The 25071-nt window shown below is 34.7% G+C and overlaps 1 protein-coding gene across 3 annotated transcripts; it reads right to left on the reverse strand.

Annotated features, from left to right (window-relative positions):
* Window positions 1–238: 238 nt before the first annotated feature.
* LOC121996906 (SNARE-interacting protein KEULE-like) lies at window positions 239–23368 on the reverse strand. Of its 3 annotated transcripts, XR_006116190.1 has the most exons (22): window positions 23051–23368; window positions 21234–21292; window positions 18316–18397; window positions 16823–16901; window positions 13902–13952; window positions 13732–13828; window positions 13603–13635; window positions 13317–13445; window positions 10278–10472; window positions 10097–10180; window positions 9915–10013; window positions 9759–9832; window positions 5062–5158; window positions 3605–3730; window positions 3435–3530; window positions 3012–3128; window positions 2841–2918; window positions 1439–1638; window positions 1099–1189; window positions 935–1024; window positions 592–707; window positions 239–506 (listed from the first exon to the last, which is right to left on the reverse strand). XR_006116190.1 is itself a non-coding variant. In XM_042551060.1 (21 exons), the coding sequence occupies exons 1-21, from the start codon at window positions 23124–23126 to the stop codon at window positions 654–656; spliced, it is 2007 nt and encodes a 668-aa protein (XP_042406994.1). In that variant the 5' UTR covers window positions 23127–23367; the 3' UTR covers window positions 239–653. The 3 variants fall into 3 exon arrangements, 1 of the variants encoding a protein (XP_042406994.1); XR_006116191.1 differs by lacking the exon at window positions 23051–23368 and having other exon boundaries at window positions 18316–18411; XM_042551060.1 differs by having other exon boundaries at window positions 239–707; window positions 23051–23367.
* Window positions 23369–25071: the final 1703 nt, after the last annotated feature.

Genomic DNA, 25071 nt, shown 5'->3' on the forward strand with positions numbered 1-25071 from the left:
CGTAATATTCTTTTTGTTTGATTTTAGTATATATATCCAAGGCAACCAGTTTTTCTATATTTTCGAGATCAACCGATGAAAACCTGGCACTGGTCTTAAATTTAATCAAACAAAATCAGTTGGCTGACTAAATTATGAGTTGCATTGCAGCAGCATTTGGCATGCACATTACTTAATGAGTACGTGACCAATTTGCATGCAAGAAAAATCATAGAGATATATCAATAACCCGCTCACAGCATAAAATGGCTCAAATATCTAATAACAGTGGAGAAGCACAATGATACTTTGCATTCGACTTTTGAGTCAGCAAACAGCCATTTATAACAATCGTCAAACTCTATTGTCACGGAAGGTAGCTCAATCAGACTAATCCACTCTGATGTTACATTTTGATGTAGTTTGTATGCCAATGATACAGTTTGTAATATGAACTGGACTGCTAGTTTTATGTCGTGGAGCTTGTAGGAAAGTCAATCTGCTTCACCTTAAACACAAATAGAAACCTTCAACCAAAATAGAGGACATTGATCACTGAGCCTGCGGAGATTGAAATAATACTTCTAGACAAATTGAAATCTAAAATGTTACATTTGATTACATCCAAGACGACCTCAAAGAAGGCTGTGATCAGCAGGACAAAAATGCACAATTCATATCTGAAGTTCGTCCAAAGAAATTTCTTGAGCTGACATGAGCTTCAGTTTCTGCAATCACAATTTACATGGTAGAATAAATCTGAATACAGTCAATTCATAAGCATCCAGGAGATGGCCCATAACTTCTATGATATCATATCATTTTGCATATGTTTAGTGAACCACAAACTGCAAAATGTATGATTCTAAGTATGAAAAGTATCAGAATAGCAACTTCCTGATGAAACTACCTTCGTAGACTGCAGAATATGGATTTTGGAAGACTTTTTACTCACCGTGATAAACTGGGGAGGATCGTCAAGACTGGAAGAGCCAAGTATGATTTCCCTCTTCAGCTTGGAAGTAAGCTTGTGAACTACACGAAGCTGGCGTTGCAATAAAAAGGATTAATTAAGACATATCTAACAAAGTGCAAAATAATATATGCAAAATGTGGTACCTCAGACCGTGTGGCCCCACCAATGATGAAGATAAACATTCGCTGGCCCATCCTTTTGAAATCACTCGAGGCATGCCTCAATACAGAATCACTACAAGGAACACCATCATTCAGTTAAAAAGCATAGACTTGCAGCAAAAAAAAAAAACATCTAGATTAATCATTCACAAACGACAATCCTAACAGATGGACTAACTTAAACAGGAATATATTTCGTAACAGCTTTAACACTACCTTCTATACCTTTATGTTCCTGTATAATTAACATAACTTTCACCAGTTATTCACACACATGAAAACTTAAAATAGTAGCAATACCAAGACTATCTAGAATACTTACCTTGAATAGCCGTCATCCGAGCTACGAGGTCTAGCCCATGTAGGAGTAGGCCTAGATCTCACAGACTGAGCTGGTGCAGGCATAGAGTGGGTTGTCCTGACAGATACACGTGAGGTTCCATCCACTGTTGCACAAGGATCATTCAAACAGGGATAATCATCCTTCGATAACTCCCCCTTACTAAGTTTCTCAATCAACTCCTAAATGGAAATAATATAGGAGAAAAACAATGAGACAAGAGACAATAGATGGGATGGGAAGTATGTAAAATGAATTTATTTACTGCATTAATATTCATAACTTAAAATGAAAATCAAAAGACAACATAAACAATTAACAGTTATCTAAAAATTCAATGTGCTGAAAACATTTCAAATTACAAATGTAAATTGTGCAGATATATATAAAGCATTAAACTTTTGGTAGAATATCAATAAACACTATCTTCATCAACATTACACTATCCTTACATCATGAATATTAAATTTTAGGATTCTGAATTCATCAACTATGAAAAAAGAAGAAAAATATATTGGAACGCAGGGGAAAAGAAATGCAAGAATATCATCTTATTAGAATGTGCGATGTTGAAATGGATAAACCAGGATATGTTCCTAAAATGCTTATAATCAATATAATACACAGGGACCCAATTCAGAAACATATGAGCCCGCCTATGACAATTACATCTGACTTTTCAATTTTCTAGCTGTAATTCACATAATGCAAACAATTGCTAATAGGAAAAAATGGTTAGAACCCCCATGAAGATAAACCATTAAACAGTAAAATCAAAATTTGAATGAATGCATAGATAGTATACATAGCTTAACTCCAAATTGTATGGAATACATAATTTCAACTTCCATTCCCACTTGACAATATAACCAGCAGTATTAGTTCATCTTTGAGCATACTTTGGATGTTATAATTTGCAACTGAGTATCTCAATACCTATTGATAGATTTCAGACAATGACTCTTATATTTGAGAAGCTCTGTTCATGAAAGTGACTGATTTATCATGTATGATTATCTATTTAAATTGTCATCTCAGTTACTTTAAATACAATTTTACAGCCACCTAAACTTCACCTATAAATTTTCATGTCATTATATCAGTAGAAATCTAGTTCAAATTAGGTAGCTGATATTTTATGGATACAGCACATTTTACTCAACAATCAATAATCCCAATGCTACAATTGTAAAAGAATTAATGAAATCTTTAGGTAAACAATCACATGAATGGGTAGAATGTCAGTTGCAATTTTTTCTTAAAGAAGCTAACAGAAAGGAAAATAAAATATCAACTAATGGAAAAGATTCAAAGTAGTTCCCGTTCTTATCAACTGATAGCCATATAACTGAAGTTAACAGATTTCAAGGTAATAAGCATAAACCTCTATCAAAGGATAAAAACGTGAAAGTTGCCAAGTTTCCTCCTCTGATTTCCTTTCTTTCCGTATTCCATGTTTCTTCTGAAACGCCATAGGAAATAGAAGTTTGTAACAAAACTGAAATCACCAGAGGCATTTTAATTCACATTTCTTAATACAATCAGCAAAGTTTACCTTACTCATATCAAACTTGAGAGAGAAAGTACTTCCAGATGCTTTCTTATTATCAGATGTTCCCAAATAGCGCATGTTGTTTACAGCAATCATGTCATCAGATGACAACTGGGCAAGCTAGAAAAGAATCAAATTAGACCATGGAAGACTTTTGCACGTTACACACACACACACACAAGCAGAAGACCATCTACGAGGTAATCAAAGACAGTAATTAGAAGTAACTTTGAATTTCATAAATTCATCAGTATGTAGGTGCCCCTAAATAATTGGGACTCACATCTTCTTCTTGTTGCATCAACATATATACTTTTCCAATATATGAATATTAAAATAAGAATATCAACACATAAAATGCCTAAAATTATTATTTTCTTGAAGTGATTCATTAATAAGCTATATAATGTGCATGTGGTCACTTACTTGCATTAACTTTGAGGCTCTATCACCTTCAAATTTCTCAGGATTGATTGATGCATATATCATCATTAAACGTAATTTGCTTTCACGACTAGCATCCTGCAGAAGAAAGGTGCTTAACTATCATAAGATACCTGACACAAATCTTACTGTTAATAGATAATATCCTAAACCTGCTTTGTCCTCAAAAATTGTATTAGTTCTTTAGTTCCAGCATCTCCAAAGACAAGATCTTGCTCCAGTTGTCCAATTTCTCGAAGCCCTTGTTCTCTAATTATTTTATTAATTTTCCCTGCAATCTGCAAAAACATTAATTTTTATACAACAATTTCAAAATGTCATCATTCTCTTATTATCATACAATTGACTGGTCCAATATTTTAGACTTTCATTTATAAAGGATGACAGAAAAAAAAATCCATTCTTCTCTTCCACTTTCTCTAAAATCTTGAAATTCTACCTCTTAAATTTTTTCCAGGCTCAAGCAACAATCTCAGATAGCAACATACTATCACCTTCCATGGTTCTTTAGATTTTCTTTAGATTTCTACATTAAAAAATTTCAATAGTTATTGCATATCAAATTAATATATTTTCATTAAGTCTAATCAACCAGTTACCAGAGTCAATCCTCAGTCTGGTTTTAATATGATTAGATGAGAAAAAAAAAATAGACATGGACAACTGAGCTGAAAGCCACTAACTTCAAATAGACATTTTCTAGTATCTATGGGATATAAATCCTCATTGTAAACAATGAACTAAGAAAAGCCTCATGATACCCTAATGAACCATTAAGATGCCAAAATATGAAAATATTAGGAGCATCTTCACATCAATCTCTATAGCTCGGGAAAGTGAATGAGATATCAGTGGCATTGATTGCATGTTGAGGCGGTGTTGGTTGGTACCAATCAGGAAGCAGAAGAATCTAGAGGAAAGAAGAAATGAGGGAAAACCTAGCTCACAAATAACCTTGCTACCGATCAGGAAGCTGAAGAATCGAAGAGGAAAGAAGTTTCAAACTATTTGAAATGTTTCAAATGATTCCTTCTATTTTGTTCTGTGTTGGCACAAGCACGCGAGAAAACCCATGAGTCCATGACTGACCACGGGAATCTCATGCAGTATGCCTGGCAAAGTGTGCTGATGGATTTCGGTGTCGGTCCCATGTCAAAAACGATAAAAATGGACCATATCAAGTGGCATGGGTTCACACTGGGATCTCTAGTAGCTAGTTTAGTTAACTAAGCAAATCAAATAATCCGTGCAAGAGATGGACCTTCAATGTTTAGTTAAACATCAATGTCCAGAAGAATGGTTAACATAAGACACTCAAGAGGACACAGACATCACTACAAATGTAAAAATTTATAGAAACAACGTTGTTGGACACTTATATCCACAGCCACATACTCGTTTACAAGTCTGCATAACATGTAGATAAAAATACCAGGGACAAAGATAAGTAAAAAATCCTAGGATAAGTGGACAAATAAGTGAATCATGATACCCATGATTCTATCACCTTTATGTTAGGAACAAATATGACCCAAAAAATGACCACAAATATATGTATGTATATATACACCAGTCAATTGCAATCAGAAATCATAGGAAAAAGACTAACCTCTACGTGGAGAGAAAGTTTGTCAATTTGCTCACTGTACTGTGGTAAAGCTTGCACCATCTTTTGCAAATCTCTAGTAGACAGTTCACCACCATCTCTAATAATAAGAGCAAAACAGTGTCAAATTCACCATTATGATAATTAAATTGACCAAATTATCAGATAAAATAAAAAGTCACCAAAACTAATTGACAATCTAAATTAGAATGGCCTGTGATTTTTACCTAAAGAAACTTAATCAACAAAAGTCAATTTGAACTTTTAGAAAGGAAGATAATTTCTAGTTTCTAAAAAGCCTATATACATTTGAACAACTAGTTATATTGCTAACCAGACTGTAACATTGACAATTAGGCATAGTACAACATAAGTGTTGGAACCCCAAAGAGTTTTGATGTGATCAAACAAATTAAGTTAGGTCCTATTTTGTCTAACCCTTATGTCTAAGTGTGCAGGAGCTTAGGAACACAGGAAGTCGAGCGGAAGAAGCGGCTAACGAGAAGGACGGCACGGGGAGAGAGCCGACGGGCTCGGTGCGTCCGAGGGACGAGGTAACCGCGGAAGAGTACACCGGTGAATGAGAAGAACGTACGCGACGTTCGAGGGACGAGAAACCGCATCGGAAGCTACTCGTCGGCCAAAGATCTCTGGGAGAAGTTCCTGGAGCTCCACGAAGGAACATCCGAAGCCAAGCTAGCAAGAAGAGACATCCTCCGGAACAGACTAACGAACATCCGTCTGGAAAAAGGTGAGAAGGTAGCCGATCTACACGCGAAGGTAAAGGAATTAATTACTAGTCTCGAGAACCTCGGTGAAACGGTAACAAACCGGGACATCATACGCTACGCACTCAATGAGTTTCCTAGAACTCCAGAATAGACATCAATCGTCGACGCCTACTATATTTCAAAAGACCTGGAGGTAAATACTTTAGAAGAATTGTTCTCTACTCTTGAATTACATGAAACCAGGTGTGCAGGGACAACAAAGGAATCAAGCCAGATGATCGCACTAAATGCAACCAAGAAGGATGAACCCGAGTCAGATGCAGAAGAGGATCAGGAAGCATATATGGTAAGAAATTTTAAAAAAAAATTTAGATCTAATAAATTTAAAGAAATGAAGAATAAAAAGAATCCAAGAAATAGAAGAAGGATGCGTTGCTACCAGTGTCAAAAAGGACACTTAAAAGAAGACTGCCCAGAACTAAAGAAGGACAAAGTCAAGATACCCAAGAAGCACAAGAATCTAAAAGCAGCTTGGGACGATAGTTCATCATCTGAGTCCGAGATTCAAGAATATGCTGGGATAGCACTGATGGCAAGTTATGAAGGGCAAAGTACATCAGAACCCAGCATCGATGAAGGGGGAGGGACGTCAGATGAATACAGCGAAGCAGGGGGGGAGTCAGGCTTCAAGTCTGATATGGTAAGTGAGGTATATCTCTTACCTCCTGATCAGCTTTATTTCGGTATTAAGGCTATGGCTAAGTCTATGTACAAATTAAAAGATAAAAAAACTGAATTAAAAAATGAAAACTTAGAAATAAAAAGAACTTTAGCAAAATCATGTTTATTAGAGGATTTTGATAAGATTAAACTTGAAAATGAAAAATTAAAAGAAGAAATAGAAAGATTGAAAAACTCTACCTGTTCAAATATTTCTGGTTTTAAAAATTATAGAGGACTAAACTGGTACTATAGGTTTTACCAAAGTCAAATCAGAAAAATAGCAAAAGCCTATGTACCTAGAAAATACTTGATTAACCCTGTAGGAAGGAACCTCTATTGGGTTCCAAAAACTTGCTTAATTTAAAAATCAAAATTAGATTTAGCATTTTCAGCAAAAGAATTAAACATGTAATTTCTTTATGCGGCTTTGTGTAGAAAGTGGTTGTTGCTCCAATAACCAAGAAGGTCTAGTGCCTCGCCACTGCCTGGAAGCCAAGTATCGAAATGAAAAGTTTAATTGACTGACTGAAAAAATATTAATTTAAATCACTTAATGCTTTAAAAGAGTTATTTAATTGTTCTAGAAAACATATTCAAAAATATTTTTTACTTATGAAAATTTCTTCTAAATTCTGAATTATGGTTGAAACTTAATTTGAAACTTAAAAATTATGTTTGTCAAACACTTCGAAATTTCTTCTAAGTTAGAAAAAAAAATTTTGTTGCAATTTGCCTTAATTTTTTTTTTTTCTCTCTTATGAAATTTTTTTAACACTTATAGTTTCTTTAAGTTAGAATTTACCTTAAACTTGTTAAAAAGAACCCTATTTTTATGTGATCAAAGGGGGAGAAGAATGTTAAGTCTAGGAGGAGGTATACATTCTTTAAATTGAAAATTCTTTTGGACTTATTTGCAAATTAATTGTTTTAATTGCATATGTTTACCCTAGCTTAACTTGGGTTGCTCACATCAAAAAGAGGGAGATTGTTGGAACCCCAAAGAGTTTTGATATGATCAAACAAGTTAGGTCATGTTTTATCTAACCCTTGTGTCTAAGTGTGCAGGAGCTTAGGAACACAGGAAGTCGAGCGGAAGACGCGGCTAACGAGAAGGACGGCACGGGGAGAGAACCGACGGGCTCGGTGCGTCCGAGGGACGAGGTGACCGCGGAAGAGTACACCGGTGGACGAGAAGAACGTACGCGACGTTTGAGGGACAAGAAACCGGGAAGGAAGGTTGCTCGAGGAGAAGGTCGGAACTTGGGTTCGGGTGAGCCCTATTCCAGATGGTCGAGATCACCCAAGCTAGCGGAGCAGGAACAGAAGACCCGGACCGAGACAAGCTGAACCGGAGCAGTGGAACCAGACCACAAAAAGTCAACTAGGTTGACTTAAGTGTTCCGGGCGCCCGGAACCATTCCAAGCACCCGGAAGTGGATTTTGACCAGATCGAGGTTTGACTCGATCTGAACGTTGAGGGATAAAGTTTTATTCCCCCAGGGCGTCCGGAACCCTTCGGGGCGCCTCGAACAGTGCTATAAATATAGCACTGATTTGCACAGTTTATTCACTTCACTTGTAATCAGTTTCTCTACGCTTTACTTTTCTGTCTGTGCTGTCAAAGTTGTAAAGAGGCAACTCCGCCCGAACGAGATCATCAGATAGTGCACCGTATTCGTCTTGGATTAGCAATCTTCTGATTGCAAACCAAGTAAATCCCCTGTGTCTGTTTTCTTTTAATTAGTCTCTGTTTTTTTTTTACAAGTGTTTGTTATTTAGTTGAAAATCCGAGAAACGTTAGATTTATTTTTTCAGGGCAATTCACCCCTCCCCTCTTGCCGGCCTCCAAAGGGACCAACAATAAGCTTCTGGTCTATTGCCAAGGTTCTAAAATTCGCTAGGCATTAGTTGGGCGCTAGTCAGGCGTTTGGCGCCTAGGCCGCCTAAGCGTGGACTAGGCACCGTTAGGCGGATTCCTCAGTAGCAACATAAATAACATAATAAATCACATATTATAACTCCAACACAATACATTAAATTTAAAATGAGTTCAAAATTACACAACTAATAAAATATCACATATTTGTTCTACTTGTTCTCCATAATTTTCAACAACTTGTTCTCCATCGGATAGAAACTCAATATCATCATTGTGATCCTCCTCTTTTTCTTCGGATGCAAAGTCATCCTTGTGAAGTTCTCTCACTCTAGAGCTTCTTCGGATTGTAGATTTTCATTTGCTCCACTTGCTTCATAACCATTTGCCAAATAAGTCCAGAAAAAAAAATTATATATAAAATAATGAAGATATAATTATATAACAAGTCTGAGAAATAAAAAATATATTTTTATATATTTAAATCTGATTTACTGATTTATATAAATAAATAAAATTTATTAGAATTTTTTTAATTTTAAATATATTTTTTATATATTTAAATCTGATTTATCTAAATTAATAAAATTTATCTGATTTTTTTATTTAAAATATATTTTATATATTTAAATTTTATTTATATGACTTAATAAGATTTATCAAAAAAATTTATTTAAAATTTATTTTTTATATATGTAAATCTTTTTCATGAATTAATAAAAGTTATTTTAAATATATATTTTTATATATTTTATTGGGATAATTTAATTAGGCTTTCTGAAAGCCTGTTCGAAATACCCCATTTAAGTTAGGAGTTGATTGAATTAATTAAAATTATATCTAAGTTGAACTTACAAGGAAACGCTCGGTACCGCTACCAACGGCCTGCCTTGTGACCTCGATGCGTCGGAGGCATCCCGCAATACTTCCAACGACACCGAAGGCGTCACATGAAGCTTCCAGTAGCACCAGAGGCGTTGTGGGACGCCTCCGGTGTCGTTGGAGGCGTCCCGGGACGCCTTGAATGATTGAAGAAGAAACGAAGAAATTAATTGAAAGAAATTAACATAGATTACCTCGAATGATCGAAGAGGAAAAGGCGGTCAAAGAAGCAGAATTCGCGGCGATGAGATGAGAGGCAGACAAAAATTTAAAGAGGGTTTAATTAGGGCTTTAAATTTATATGGGTGGCTGGGCTGCCTAGGCTAACCGCCTATCACCGTTTCAGTGTGGTTGGCGGCTGCCTAGTGCCTAGGGCCGCCTAGAACACTGTCTATTGCTAAGGCTAGATCAGTTGATATTAGATGGCATGCACCCAAGACAAAAATGTACAGTGCAGAACATGAAACAATATCTACCAAAGGAGTTACCTTGAACTATGGATTTGAGCAGCTTTGTTCTTTGATATAAAGTTTGTCATCTTCTCATGCAATCTCTCACTGGCCTGCCAAATGACAAATTTAGTAGTAAATGCATCTTCCATCATGATGAAACAATAATCACCAATCTAAGTTATCAAAACTGACATCTGCTATGTGTGAATCCCGAAGTTCAAGCCAAATTGGATCATGATCTTCCAAAAGAACCTCTTTCTTTTCAGTTGTTGATCCCATTTTGCTGGGAACCTTCACATGAAAAGTATATATCAAAATCACATACCATGAAGAAGAGACACTAAATCTGCAAAAATACACATCCATGTACTAACCTGATGTGTATATTTATTACCCTCCATGTTCAGTAAATCATGACACATTGCATCATAAGTCCATTCATGTATAATAGGGGCAATCTGGCAATTCAACAATAAGATTGTCGCATATATCAAGTCTACTATTTAAGAAACAACTAGGCATGTCAAATTGCAAAAAAAACAAAAAGAAATGTACCTGATCAATTGAGCGATCAACAATAAGAAACTCACATGTCTCCTTTTGGGGAAAATCAGGAATTGTACTTTTGTACTTAGCAATACAGTTCCATATTAAAGCAGCAAGCTTAGTTGGGACTAGATCACGAAGTGTTGTCAATGTGGAAACATCTGAACATGACTTAGCAGCGCGATATCGCAGATAAGGAAATTCCTAGAAAATGCATGTACTCAATGAAATGTGTATGTACTCGCATATATATGTCACATGACAACGCTTTAAAAAGTTCAAATCCCATCTAACACCAATCTCCAACACAAGATCATAATGCAGTTTTTTAATATAAATGACAACAGTTAAGGACATTAAAGAATTTGAAAAGTTGTCTTGCTTAATATGAATAAATAGATAATCTTATGGAAACAAATAAGTTCAAAGGAAACAACGCCCACAATACTAGTTTAAATTAGAATCCTTTCAGGACAATTTATCTTATTGGTTCTGTGTCCTAACAATTCTAGCTTCTGTTGTATTTTATTTTCTAGACCACATTACTCAGAATTGATCAAAAAACAAAAAAGTTGTGACGAAAAGTTGTACAAACCTTCATAACTAGTATGGATCGTAGAAAGGTCCCTAATTACATGCTCAATTACATTACAAAGCCCTCCTATTTATGGGTCAAGCTAATGAGCAATAATGCCTTCTATTTTTCTCTATCCAGTGAATTCAAGTACGATGCTAATTAATTAATGTACTGAGACAAAAACTTAGATCCACTCACATAGTAATGTCTCCAGTTCACATTCTAATGTGAATTCTTACTGTGATTTTTTTTAACCCAGATAGATACATAAAGTTAAGCGGAAAGTGGTCAAGAAAGTCATCCACCGGCCCTTCAGCCCTAGATCCAATTGCTATTTTAGTTTTCTTGGTTGTTAAAATTGTTTGAACTTATAAAAACCTCCCTCGCCCTTGTTCCAACATCTTCAATCATGACTCTACAAACTTCACAACTCTCCTCTTTTTCATTTGAATTCTACAATTTTATTTTCCTATTGCTCTAAAAGTGCCAACTGTTAATCAAGATTTAAAATAGTGTTCCACGCCTAAGTTTTGGTCTGCGTTATAACAATACAGTTTCAGTACCATAAATGCCAACACTTGCACACTTTGGCACACTTATGTGATGCTCTATGATCTACTTTCACCTAACTTGTTTCCCTCCAAATATAAGCTATAACAACTAATTACATCAATTGAACATAAAGTTAGGAGCAACAAGTTAAAAAATTTGCCATACATCTCAACAACTAATACTAAAATTAGTACTCTTCATCAGATGGATGCATTGCATGAGAATATTGGTTCATGTAGTATCCTAGTATGTAGCCCCACAATTTTCAAATGATTAATGCTCCCATAGCATCTAGTAGTACAATTAATTTCTCCACGAATTAACAATTCATAAACTTATCTTGATTAACCATTAGGAGTTGAATTTAGATTGGCACAACTAGAATTGGAACTAACACAGGTATAAGATACGGCTATATATCAGTTTCTCAACTTTGGCATCACCTCTCCTCTTTTGCTACTGCTGATGCCACAATTGACGCTTCCCCCGTTCCCTTCACCACACATTTTTATAGTGTTTCATCTAGCCCATTGATAAGCAAACAAAAGCTAAGGATAAATCATGAAAGACAATTTTCTTTTCTCAACCAGCTCCATCCAAAACCATCTAAAACAAGCCGAGATAAGCTTGTATTAGTTGGCACCAATGAACTTATGTCAAATTGGGAGGCACATTGGCATTTATCTGTGCTGACATACCTAGTCATCAGTGACCGGAACAAAATATGTTGCAATTTTGTCACACAATATCAAAAACATTTGTCCTCTAATCCATTAACTTATTATACAACAAAAAGGTCATATCCTTCTAGAGCAAAGGATTTGTTAGCCTTCATAATCTAAAATTGGCTTCAACTATCACTTATAGCAGGGACCATCTGACAGTGCAGAACATTCATAAGGTATTTATTAGTGGAACTTTTGGTGAGTTAGTAGTTGTATGAACCTAATAATAAGATAATTTGTGTGTTAGCTCGATTGTTATGCACTGTTTGCTTTTTGGATGAACATATCGGTGGGATACAAATGGATGGGATTGCTCCAAAATACTCCAACACTGAGACTGTATTGGTCATTATTTTTATAGGTGCCATGATTTTGAATAAGAGGTTAGCGGTCAATTAAATTATATGCATTGTATGTTACCTTTTGAGCATGGATGGATCTCAATAAGAAACCAAGATTAATAATCATAAAACTCACAACTAGCGTACCACTTATTTATTATTTATTTATCTTTTTTATTAGTTTGGCTTGAACATGATATACTAGTGGACAAATGAAACCACCAGAACTGGCATCCATCTCATACCAATTAGCAGTGTTGAAATTCTTGATTATAAAGAACCATCCTTATTGGCAAGAACCTGAGATGGGTAGGATATTGAGCAAACCACAAAAATTCTGACAACTCTTGGATTTGTATTTGTACATCTGACAGCAAACTAAAAGGATACAAATCACAAAACCACTGGAGTTATATCTTCCTCTATTGTTAACTATTTAGCTGTTTATTTCTGTACAAGGTAATTTATTAGCTAATCTTCTTTCTGTAATTGATTATTCACCATTTACTTCTAAATATTATGAGATAACCATGGGCCATGTTTAGTTTAAATTCCTGCATGCTGAAAATCTACTACATATCACAAAATGCAAGTGCCTTGAACACATATCTATTTTGTAACAGATCAATCCAACAAATTTTTTCAGAAATTAGATCTTGATCATCAATCAGTAAAAATTCAATACCGTGTAAAGCATTTTTTTTACTTTTCAATGATTCAGGACTCTAGGTTCATATTGCATCACAACAAATATCAATCAAAATGAAACCACTTTTGTAAACCAGCAAGAAATTCAAAGGCAAGTAACATTTCGCAATGGAAAACACTAAATTGTCTCATCCTACCAACATACCCTCAAAGAAGCAAGTACAGTAGAAATGCGAATAGCCATTGTATTCAAACAAGCATTGTACTTGTGAGAGCCTTCTGCATTTTCCCCAAATAATTCCTCCAAAGCCCTCTCATGATCAGTTACAAAACCCTGAATACCACATGTCACAATACATGGCAATTAGGTGTGTGCATCCTAAAACAATTGACTAACCAGGAAGTATAGGATCTGGATAATCATAGTCATCAGCAATTTGAAGCAACAAGAAAAAAACAGAATGCAGGGAACCTGAGGACAAAAGAAATACCTGACTATCAATGGCAAAGTATTCCAAATTCGTCTGCAAATATCCATCAGAATCAGTAAAATGAAACAGATCGTTTTAGAAGATGATCTCCAACAGCTTAAAAAATTTAGAACAGTAATAATTCTTGACCTCACTTAATGCGCCTATACGAGGTAAGACACTTGAGTCCCTCTTGATTAGTGCCACTAGATCTTTATTCACAGGTGAACTAAAGAAAACAAATGCCCTAGAAATGCATAAACCCCATATCAGTATCATAAAAAGTTTGAATTGGCTCGAATGAGAGGATACCTACGTACTTTTTATACAATGGGGACCTTCCTGACATATCTGCCAGGAACCTAACCACACTGCACAGATGCATGTAAGTGTTAGAAGCATCAAAAGGTTATTATAAATAAACATGTCATAATCTAAGTCATCTCAAGCATATGCATCTCGCTTCTTGAAACTCATAACCTGGAAAGTTCACATTTTGAAATTGCACCAATGAGAGTTTGACAGATCCTAGACAAAAGAATGAATATTTGACATTTATGAAGTAGCAAATTTGAATGATCTATAGTCCATTATCAGATAGAATGAACAGGAACAGAAGTGGCAAAATACCAAATTATTCTGTGACCTATTGCCAATATCACAAAGGTAGCATAGCCAGCACGATGTCCAACTTCTGTGACCCTTTAAATCTCATGTACACACTATAGGCAAAAAAAATATAGACTATGTTTGGTTAGAGGTAATGTAATCAAGCTTGTAATGTAATTGGACTTGGAATGTAATTGGATTACATGTTATTGGCCTTGTAATTCAGATTACAAAACTTTATTACCTTTTTATTACCTTTTGTAATTCAGATTACATTACATTGCAGTTTTAAAATTGTACCAAACAAAGTAATCAATCTTGTAATGTAATCAAGGTTGATTACCCCTCACCAAACATAGCCATAAGTTTAGGAGTTTCCCACTTACATCGATCATCTTACTTGATATAGCAAGCTTTCCTCACCAGCCTATTAACTGCTGGAGATACAAATGGAAATATTTTGGACCCAGTGGTTGTCTAGCTGCTCCTTTCATCAATTATTCGACTGGCGTAAACCTAGGTAAGGCCACCTCACATCTAAAATTTTTGTTTGTTCATAAGTTTATCTTGTTTCACTCAAACTTTGAATACTCTCCCTATAACAGATGCTATCGTCGTCATCATCAAGCCTCATTTTCACAATCATTTAGCTAGCTTAAATCTGGATAAAGATGTTATAGCCCTAAACTTTTGTTTTGTTCGTAAGTTTTATCTCGATTCACTTAAAACTTCAACCATCCCCTATCGCTATATGCTATCATCATTGTCATCAGTCGTCACCAAGCCAGCAATTGACTATCAACTTTATAGACTGTATCCCTCTATTAAGCTGTATGCAAATCTATATTACTATTAATATCCAAATCAATTAACTTATTTCCATTACATTAACTAAATTCTACTTGGTCTTTCTTCACCCCTTGTATTTTCCATTCCAATTGATCCAACTCTTCTTACTCTAAAATGATTGGTCACTCTGAACATGCTATGTTATCTCAATATACCCAATTTCTGTTGGAAAAAAAGTGTATTATTATTTTATTATTTCTAGTAGCCTACACGTCATCTAAACACTCTCATCTCTGTTGCATTAATTTTTTTGATGTGCTATAACAACTCAATAGTCAGATCCAACAAGTATGCTAGATCGTACTACAACTTTATGAAAATTTTCTTTTGCCCTAAGGGGCACATAAAGACCACAAAAAAGAATCTAGAAACTCCTCTTTATTTCAACCACCCTAAAAAGGAAACAAGTAGCATTTCATTCGACTCTGTAGCTGTCGTGAAAGAACCACATTGGAGGGGGACTGTTAAGGCAAGGATCTTAGAGGAGGGTGTTGACAATGCAGCACATTGCAAGCTTGACAGCAAAGAAGGTTAGTCACTGAAACATGAAAACACAAATATGCCACCTTTTTGTCTTTCTTTTTTCAAAAATATGCATTCAATCCCACTCAAAACAAACATGGTGGCAAGAGGCGACTATGCTCGCCCCCAGCGCCCCCGCCAACCCCCGCCAACCCATCCCAGGGCCAACACAGAGGAGATAAATCACAGGTGGCTACTAACCTTTGGAATAGTGACTGACGCATGAGGGAGGCATTTACTTCGGCTATGCCGAAATTCGAACCCCAGGCCTCATGGTGGCAGCACCTCATGCACGAGGCAAGATCTCCTGGACCACTTTTTGTGGTCCAGGGGATGTGCCACTCGTATTTGTGGCCGGATCGTGACCGCGATCCGACCGCAAATTGTTACGATCCCTTCTTGGGTTCATCGTCCCCACCAGGTTATAGTTTTTGTTTGGAGTGGGCGGCCGGAGGTCGCCCGGAGGCCTCCGGTGGTGGATAAGTGACCAAGTTACTGGGCGCCAAGCGAGGGTGTCCTCCGGACGGCCTCCGGCCGCTCGCTCCGAACAAAAACTATAACCTGATGGGGACGGTGAACCCAGGAAGGGATCGCGATCCAATCCGACCGCAAATACGAGTGGCACATCCCCTGGACCACAAAAAAGTGGTCCAGGAGATCTGTGCTCCCTCATGCACTAGCCACTAGACCGTCCCGAAGGGACCCACTCAAAACAAACATGCAAGAGTAGGTTATCTATTCAACAGATCAGCAAGTACAGACAAACAAGATGCAGAACTGCAGATTGTAAAATTTATTATTAAAACAACTGATATTCATATCCTTTTGTAAATATCTGATGTGACTGCTAACTCAACATTCTGCTTCTGAAGTACACATTTTTACTAAAGAACATAGATCGTCAATCTGAGGAAGTCCATCAAGTCTGTAGTTTTGAATTTAAGATCCTTACTTTTTATCTTTAATTTCATCTGTTTGACTGAACAGATCATATATTAGCATGAAATGTAACTATCCGATTGAAAATTTGAAATGCTTTTAGTTGTGCATTCTTCATAGACATCTAATTTGTAGTACAGACAACAAATAAAAGTCTCAGGCTAATTATTGCTTAAGGAGAATATCAGAAAGTGAACTTGATATAACTAAAATATGCCTTGAAAATTATGTAAAAACTTGTAAAAAAATAATGTCATAAAAAATATGCCTTGAAACTTTTGTGCATGACAGACAAAGAGACTAGATACAAAAAATACATTACTTCTCTCTTGTTGGCTGCATAAAGTATATAGCATCCATTGAGGGTAATGGTTGTCGCCGTTTGTCTAGATCTTCAACCACTGGAGGAAAAGTAATGTGTCATAAACTGATACAATAGAAGTTCATCAAAATGGAGACAAATATCATTGGTAAAAAGAAGTTAAAATCAACAGCTAAGGTGCAGGAAGAAACAGGTAATTAATCGTCATGAGCATTTTACTCATGGTTTCCAAGATGAGAAGAAATTGTTAGACTTTGCTTTAGTATCAAAAAGTACCATCCGCATCAAACATAGTTTACAGTTAGGTAGATTAACATCAAAAGTTGTTTTTGAAACTACTTGTATCACACTGTAATTTGGTAAAGATCTAATTGGAAAATTTTACAATTGACTAAAATTAGCAAACAATAATATGAAAGCAAACAAAATAAGGCAATGCTTACAATTAGAGTATAAGGTGCTTTGATGTTTCAATTCAATCATTTTACAGTTTATTTGAAAATTTAGGTTATTCGAGATCATGAAAATAATTTGAATTGTTATGAATTTAATACTTAGCATATACTCACAAACTATTGACTTCAATTATCTAACACACTGGTGCTGATGTCTTTGAAAATATTTATACATTTATTTAGTACAACTTACATTTCATTGAATGATAATATATGCATTTTTATTTGATATTGATAGTTATCGATTCATGTTAATGTCATGAACTAAAATCTAATTATGGTAGATTTTAATTGAGTTTAAATAGAATCTAAACTTTTATTTGATTTAATTGAATTTGCTAAGGCTCAGATTAGATGCCAACAACCAAAGGAAGGTGACAACTCTGAGCTAGTTCTCATTCGATATAATTAACATATATTGTCAGTTGATTTGTTGTTAAATCAGATCTTGAAATGTGTAGCTAAGAGACAATGAGTGAACGAAGATTTAATTGAGTCAACAACAACAGCCAGCGACTTTCAGCAGGTTCAACTCCAGAGCAAGAATTGTGATTGAGGGTAGGATCTCAACCTTAATTCTTGTGATCGAATGTTAGCTGGATAAATTATATGAATTCATGCCAATGATATTTATACAGATAGATGGAGTGTGAATAACCAAAGTTTATTCTCAGCCATGTTAGCTCAATGGGGAGTGGATGTGAGAGTTCTTTATAGAATTATTGTTGCCTTGCAATCACTCGTCTTGCAATCATTCTTGTGGGAGAAGAGTAATGTCTTTAATTTGGTCTTAACTAGTTGATCACCTATTCTTGATGCAGGTGATTCTACAAAAATAATGTCTCCAAAATTTAGCATCATAATTTATATAAACAATAAGATAATAGTCAAAACAAGAGGCACTAACAAAAAGTAAAGTCCAATAAATCAATGATGATAAGATAAATCAATGACAACAAGAAACATCATATGAAAAGTATCATGAACATATTTATTCAAAACAAAAGAAAAGAAGCAAGAGCAAGATTCAGAAATTACATGAAACCCCTTCTTCAGTAATATCTGCCATCTTGCAAGAATATGACATTACTTTAACAGTAATTTTATCCATGATGAGTACCTACAACCAATGTACTAAAAATCAAATATAAGTGTATAGGAGTACTTAAATAAAATGCAAGGTGAAACAAAGTAAAGCATAGCCTTTAGCTCTCTAAAGACATTATATGAACAGTGTAGGGTCAGTGAAAAAAATTTAAACAAATACCAAAAAAGCAAAACTGGTAGATATGGAACCTGATAATGATTTGGTCAACAGCAGGAAACACACCAGGTTCCAATAACTCTTATGTTAATATTTTGCCAAATATCTCAAGCGACTAACAACAGATCATGTAAGACCATAATTGCTAATGCAAGGAAGAACACTCAACATAATTAATATTGTAAATGAAGATATGACCAGTATTGTCAGTGGTGGTCAGATACTACATGGAGGATAACTAGCATTCATTGAGGCTGATAAAGGAATCGGGTGTTCATTTTGAAAAAGAAAAAAAAACAACAATCTTCTTAAACTAGGATAAATGAGAGGGAATTATTTGAACTAAACTTGTTTGCACATTGCTGTAAAAACAATACACCTATAGAGATTAAAATCTTTCCCAACTCTTATGAACTTAATCCATTTCAATAAACTTGGCATATAAGTCTCGTTACTTGGATTATTCCCTAAAAAATAAATCCATTCCTAATGCCTTGGTCCATGATGGACAGACTCCCTATACGATACTTCCAATAAAAACCAATTGCAATTATATAAGGTGACTTTTTTGTAAAAACAAGATATAATGACTAAACTGAATACAATCATTGAAAATGTGTCATGACAACACTCCTGCTAACGCAGAGTCTAGTCTAATTCAAGTGACATGTCTATGGTTTTAGTAATCGTTAAAACAAGAGATAGTATATAATATCTAATGAATCACCAGAGAAGAAACAAATGAAGAACAAACAATTATCCTAAACATAAAAAATAAAAAAACATAAAAAAATTTGGTTTTCCCCCTAGAACAACAAGTAGCATATAGTAATGAGAAAATATTTCAGCTGGTAAAGCATCCTATATATTTTCTAGTAGTTGAAGAATACTTAACTGGAAATAATAGTCTGATCAAAAAAATTATCTTTTAATCTAAATTGACTAGGTCATAGAATACTTCTCTGTAGCTATAAATCAAGGTCGAAAGATTATTAATATGGAAATCCAAAATGACCACGGTGATCAATTGAGGTGCATATGGAGTAGCTCTCTAAGCTTCAAGAAAAATTGTGTATTGCAGGGTTTTAAATTGCATTCCATGCCAATCAGAATGGCAAACTTATCATGGGCATGCAAAACACTTTCAGGTACATAATATTAGTGATCACAAGTTCTGTTTAATTTTCTAAGCCACTTCAAGTCACAAGTTGTCTTCCTTGATTCTACAAGCTGTGAGCATCACAGTTTCACAAGCCATGACCATGAGCAAGGGATTTCAATGACTGCAAAGCGCAGATACACAACTTGTGACCGCGAGCTATGATATGAATATTGATGAGGCAGCTCAGTGATGGACTGCCTCACCCTACTCCTACTTGCTTTCCTCTTTGATTTTTCATTGTGGCTTCTCCCTCTTCCTCTTCCTCTTCTACATTCTTTCCTACTCAATTTTGTGCCCCCAGGGCTATGGTGCAGCAACAGGGCATGCAGGTTGTCACTCAGGCGCCCGCAATTCGATCTCTAGCTATAGCGAATTTGCAGAAATTTTTCCTCCAAATGGGACGCATAACCAAAGAATGATGGGCTTCTTGGCCGCCCGCTGCGAGTGCTTCCCGATTTACCTAGTGGCCGGTGGGAAAATTCCATGGGGTCGTGCTGGGCAAAGACAAAGGAAGTATGATATGCATCTTCTGTGAGAAATAAACCTAGACACAGATCAGCATACTTGGAAGTTTAACTTGATGAAATTCTCTGACTTATGATATGCAACGTATCAATAAGATTAAATTTTATATGGAAGTTCACTTCATCATAAATATCTAATTTGGTATTAAACGGATCTCTATATCTTAAGGAAAGTATGCTATGAATTTTATGTGAGAAAATAACTTAGATACAAATCAGATTCTCCACATCGAAGCAATAAATTGAGGTCACAAGAGAATGATCTTGTCTCTTGCTTATATTTTTCGGATATCAATACACTTGCTAAAATCTTCCAAAAGGGTAAAAACTTTCTGAGGGTCGTTTCATGGATCAGCAAAAAATAGTTGATTTCTTCCAATAAATCAAAAAGTGTATCATGCTTGAATCTAATTGGAGTTCATGTTGGTGGAGGTGGGGGAAACTGGATATTTTTCAAAACCTAAAGTTGGTGATGGTATTCGAGGACTTGTAATCTTCTTCCTCAACTTTCTCTTAAATAAAAAATAACACAAGATTTTGAGGTTTGCAAAGTCTGTGAGGATGACACCTTGGGAGAGGTTGCAGAATGACACAAATTGATTAGGATTTCAGTATTCACTCTTGACATAAGGAACTAATAGAGGGAGAGAGACTAAGTTTGCCCAGAGACTGAGTAAAAGTTCTGACATCTACTGGAACAAAACATGATACTGGAAGAAGACAAGAACTAGCCTTATCTTTTTGAAATTGTAATTGAAGAAGACTAGTAGAAGTGATAAAAGTGAATATAACTAACAATACCAATAACCTAGTACTTGACAACACATGGAGAAGTAAGAAGTAATGAGCTCACATGTTCAAGTTGAATACAAAATCATGGCACATGACTTGGAAGATCACAAGCAATAAACGAACAAATAATAATCTCACATTCATAATTTCATATATCTTAAACCAATGCACAGAGGTATTCATTATTCAATTTTACTGTAACAAATACAGATACCTTCCATTTTGACTTTGAATCCTTCACTTTGGTCGACCGCAACATCTCATATAATAACCCTATTAGAATCAGGAAAAAGAACAATGACAAGCAAGGGCAAACATATGAAATATGAATTTTGGCCATATATAATTTATATCAAAATACCACATCTACAAATGAAAATAAACAAATCATGTGGAATCCATTCACATGATAAAAAGAAGTTCAAAAATAATCTCTTGTTTTCGGTAAAAAATATGAAATCAAGAATTAGTTTCATGGGAAAAAATAGTAAGAAAAGGAAAACATAGTAAATGTGTTTTGGTAACATAAAATTTATAACAAACATTGCATTGTGAAATGAAAATAAACAAATTAAGTGGAAGTTCCATTCGCCCATGAAATAGAAAAAGACAAAAAAAATGAAAAGAATCTGCCATGTTCTATAAAAGGTATCAAAATAATAACCATACTTCTGCCTCTTTTCCATATTTTTATCTCATCTAGTGAACTTTAAACAATATGAACAGAAGATATTTTTATGTTTATACACCATGAAAGCTATGGTGTATGACGATTTAACAAATAAGAAGATTAGATGAACAAACATGTTATCTTTAGAAAAAAAAGGTAGCATTGTCAAATGAAAGCTCTTAATGAAAACACAACTTAAGATGAAAGACATGATATTGATTGGCTCATTAGTTGTATAAGTCGACAATATCCTCATGTAAATGTGAATTAGTGTGTCGCATTGTATGTGAATGAATATTGCTCCTGTAAGACAAACTCTCCACCATGTAGTGTAAATGAATCATCACTTCTAGTTATATGATTACCACCCCTTTTCCACATCTCTACATTAGCCTCTAAATTGCCCAAAATTTCACCTCTCCCTCATTTTTTCCTTTTCCTTTTTTGCTTTTACAGACTCAAAAATGCCTGAGGTTAACTCTTCATCTTGGAGGGGATAGAATAGACTAAGCAAAAAGAAATGGCTAGCACATACAGACTAATAAGTTATAAAGAGAAGCAAAATTTGGTTGAGCAAGATGTTATAATTATGAAACAGGCTGCCAATCATTTTTCTCCTAAACAACAAAAAAAAAAAGTCTCCATAACAATGTAACAAGACATACCGTTATTATAAATCTATAGACAATGTCTAGAGACAAACAAATTATGTTGATATAACATGTAAAACATTAAAAAAAATGGATAGAGGTAGAGAGTGAGTCGGGCAAACTTACTATGCAATTCTAGAAAGCAAGCAGGCAGGGAAGAATATGGTTTTAGAGAGAACTAGTGGAAAAACAATTGAACAAAAAAATGGCATTACTACATTGGAGCTCCAGTTTGTATTTGTCCTGTCAAAAGTATCATGGACTAAATCTAGGTTTCCAGGACTCATCGTGACTTATTTAAGAAACTTTCGTCCATAGACATACTTGACAGTTACAAGGCACTCAAGAAACGAAATATCAGGGGATTTGTTTCTCCTTTTAAACCCAAGATAGAAACTAAAGACGCTCTCATCCTCCTTAGCATCAATTACTCTTTGCCAGAAATGGAAACAGTTTTAACTTCCATTGGCAGTCAGTTCCCGATCATTTTGCCAAATCTTGTGAGCTAGCATGCATGATGCTGCCCCTTTCGCCACTTAATTTAACCTTCTCTACTATTAACTAATGGTTCCACAAACTAAAAGTTTGAAATCAAGGAGAAACCACATGTGACGAGCAAACAAAGAAAAGATATTCGTCCTTAATCGCCAAAAAATAAAAAGATGTCATGGGCACGCGTAAAAACAAAGGAGAAATGGGTGAAGAGGTTACGGTCTCTTCCGATCTGGCGGAAGGTCTTGTGATCTCCGAAGTGGGAGGAGGAGGAGTCGGAGTCCGACATCGACATGATGTCCTCGACGACGACGAATTGGAGATCTATAATTTGGCGAGTGCGAGGAAGTCGACGACGCAGGCGGCACCGGCGGGCGGTTGTGGGTTTGACCGGTGCAGCCAAGGAGTCTATCCCGTTGCCAAAGGTTGGGAAATTATAGAAAAGGGCAACGGAAGGAAGGAACGAACGCCGAAGAGGAATGGGAAAACGATGTGGCGCAGTCACACGGGTTTTTTTTCGGGAAGGTTCTATTTGCTAAATCAAATTAATGCGAAGCTTCGCATTTCACATTATTTGCTATTAAAAAACTTTATTATTAAAATGCCTTTGTTAAGATAAAAATACATATTAAAATGCCTTTTGTTTAAGATATAGTGATATACTTAACTTTCTCAATTATAGATTTATCAATAGAAAAAATATTGTAATGATAAAAAAAATTCTTAAAGGCTTTTTTTAAATAATAATAAAGTTTTAGATGATATTAAGAAGGCGCAAAATATTTGTTCGTTAAAATCAAAATAGTGGGTCTGATAATTACAACCCATGGCAAGTAATATGATAGACTATAGGAGACCGAGTGGCGTACGCCCTTACACGATGACCAGTTTAAATTATGTATTAATAATTGATAAAAAAAAATAATCCATATTGATATTATTTTGAATTGACTCCTAAAAGTATCATGAAACTTATCGCTTTAAATCCGGCAAATAATATCTTTTATTGATTATATATACCCAATTTGCAACTACTAGAAGATTGTTATTTTCAAAATGACTTAATTTTGAAAATAGCATATAAGAATAAAAAATAAATAAAATAAATATTTACAAAATATATATGTATATTTAGGGTTGTAAACAAGTCGAGTCGAGGTTTAGGATATTCAAGCTTGTTTGATAAGGTAACCAAGTCGAGCTGAGCTTAAAATAAACTAAACTTTTGAAATGAGTGTTCAAGCTTGGCTTGGTTTATTTTTTTATGAGTTTTAGCTTGTTTGAGAAGCTTGGCTTGAGCTTGGTTCATCTAGATATTATCAAGCTATCAATTCAAACTTGGCTTGAGCGTAGTTAGAGCTTGGTTCAAGCTTGGTTCATTTAGATGTTATCAAACTCTCAATTAAAGGTTGCTTGATTGTTCGAAACGTTTAGTTATTTAATTGGTTATTGAGTTTGATAATTTAAATTTATTTATTTTATTTTATTTTATTATTTATTTAGTATATTGAAAATAGTTTTATTAATGAATATGGTTCGTGAACAATGTTCACGAACGTTAACGATCTGAACACATATGTGTTCAAACTTGTTTATTTAGCTTAATGAGTTGTTCAAACTTGTTTGTTTAATTAATCTTATGTATATTGAATGAACATAAATAAACTCTTACCAAGCCGAACACCAAACTTGTTCACGAACGCTTGGTTCGTTTATAGCCCTATGTGTATTTATGTTGTTGTTTTATCGGTAAATTAGAGATAAATTCGCAATCACAATTTTAATTTTGTATAAAGTTCTCATATATAAAAAAAATTCTATTTCCACTCTTACATGTAAAATTTTATTTGCTTCAACTTGCTCATACAAATAGTCTAAAAACGAGTATAATTTATGCTAAATTTAATAATTTAAACTAGAATCGATTATATTTTTTATTAAATTGAGCATGATTTTTTTCGTACTTAATATAATTTCTCCTAAATTCAGCATCATTCAAAGAAAATCTATTATATTTTATATCCGTACTATTTAAAAAAAATAGTATATTTTTCATCAAATTGAAGTGGAAAAAATTCATGCTCAATTTGCTAGAAAATATATTAGATTTTAATTTACTTTAAGAAAAACTATATATATATTTCGATTTTTATATTTAAGAATAGTAAGAATAATTAGATAAATTATATTAGTATCTTGATTAGGGAGTGGAAATAAAGATTTTTATTTGTGATTGGAAT

This window comes from Zingiber officinale, chromosome 6A (genome assembly GCF_018446385.1).
Source record: "Zingiber officinale cultivar Zhangliang chromosome 6A, Zo_v1.1, whole genome shotgun sequence".
NCBI classification, from domain to species: Eukaryota; Viridiplantae; Streptophyta; class Magnoliopsida; order Zingiberales; family Zingiberaceae; genus Zingiber; species Zingiber officinale.

Bases quoted from the DNA above. Each gene is read 5' to 3' on its own strand.
- LOC121996906 (XM_042551060.1), bottom strand. From the start codon at position 23,126: ATGTCGATGTCGGACTCCGACTCCTCCTCCTCCCACTTCGGAGATCAC. The intron at 10,473-13,316 runs GTATGTTGGTAG...TGCATTTTCTAG, and splicing joins CTGTACTTGCTTCTTTGAGG to GAATTTCCTTATCTGCGATA. The intron at 9,833-9,914 runs GTCAGTTTTGAT...GTCATTTGGCAG, and splicing joins GGGATTCACACATAGCAGAT to GCCAGTGAGAGATTGCATGA.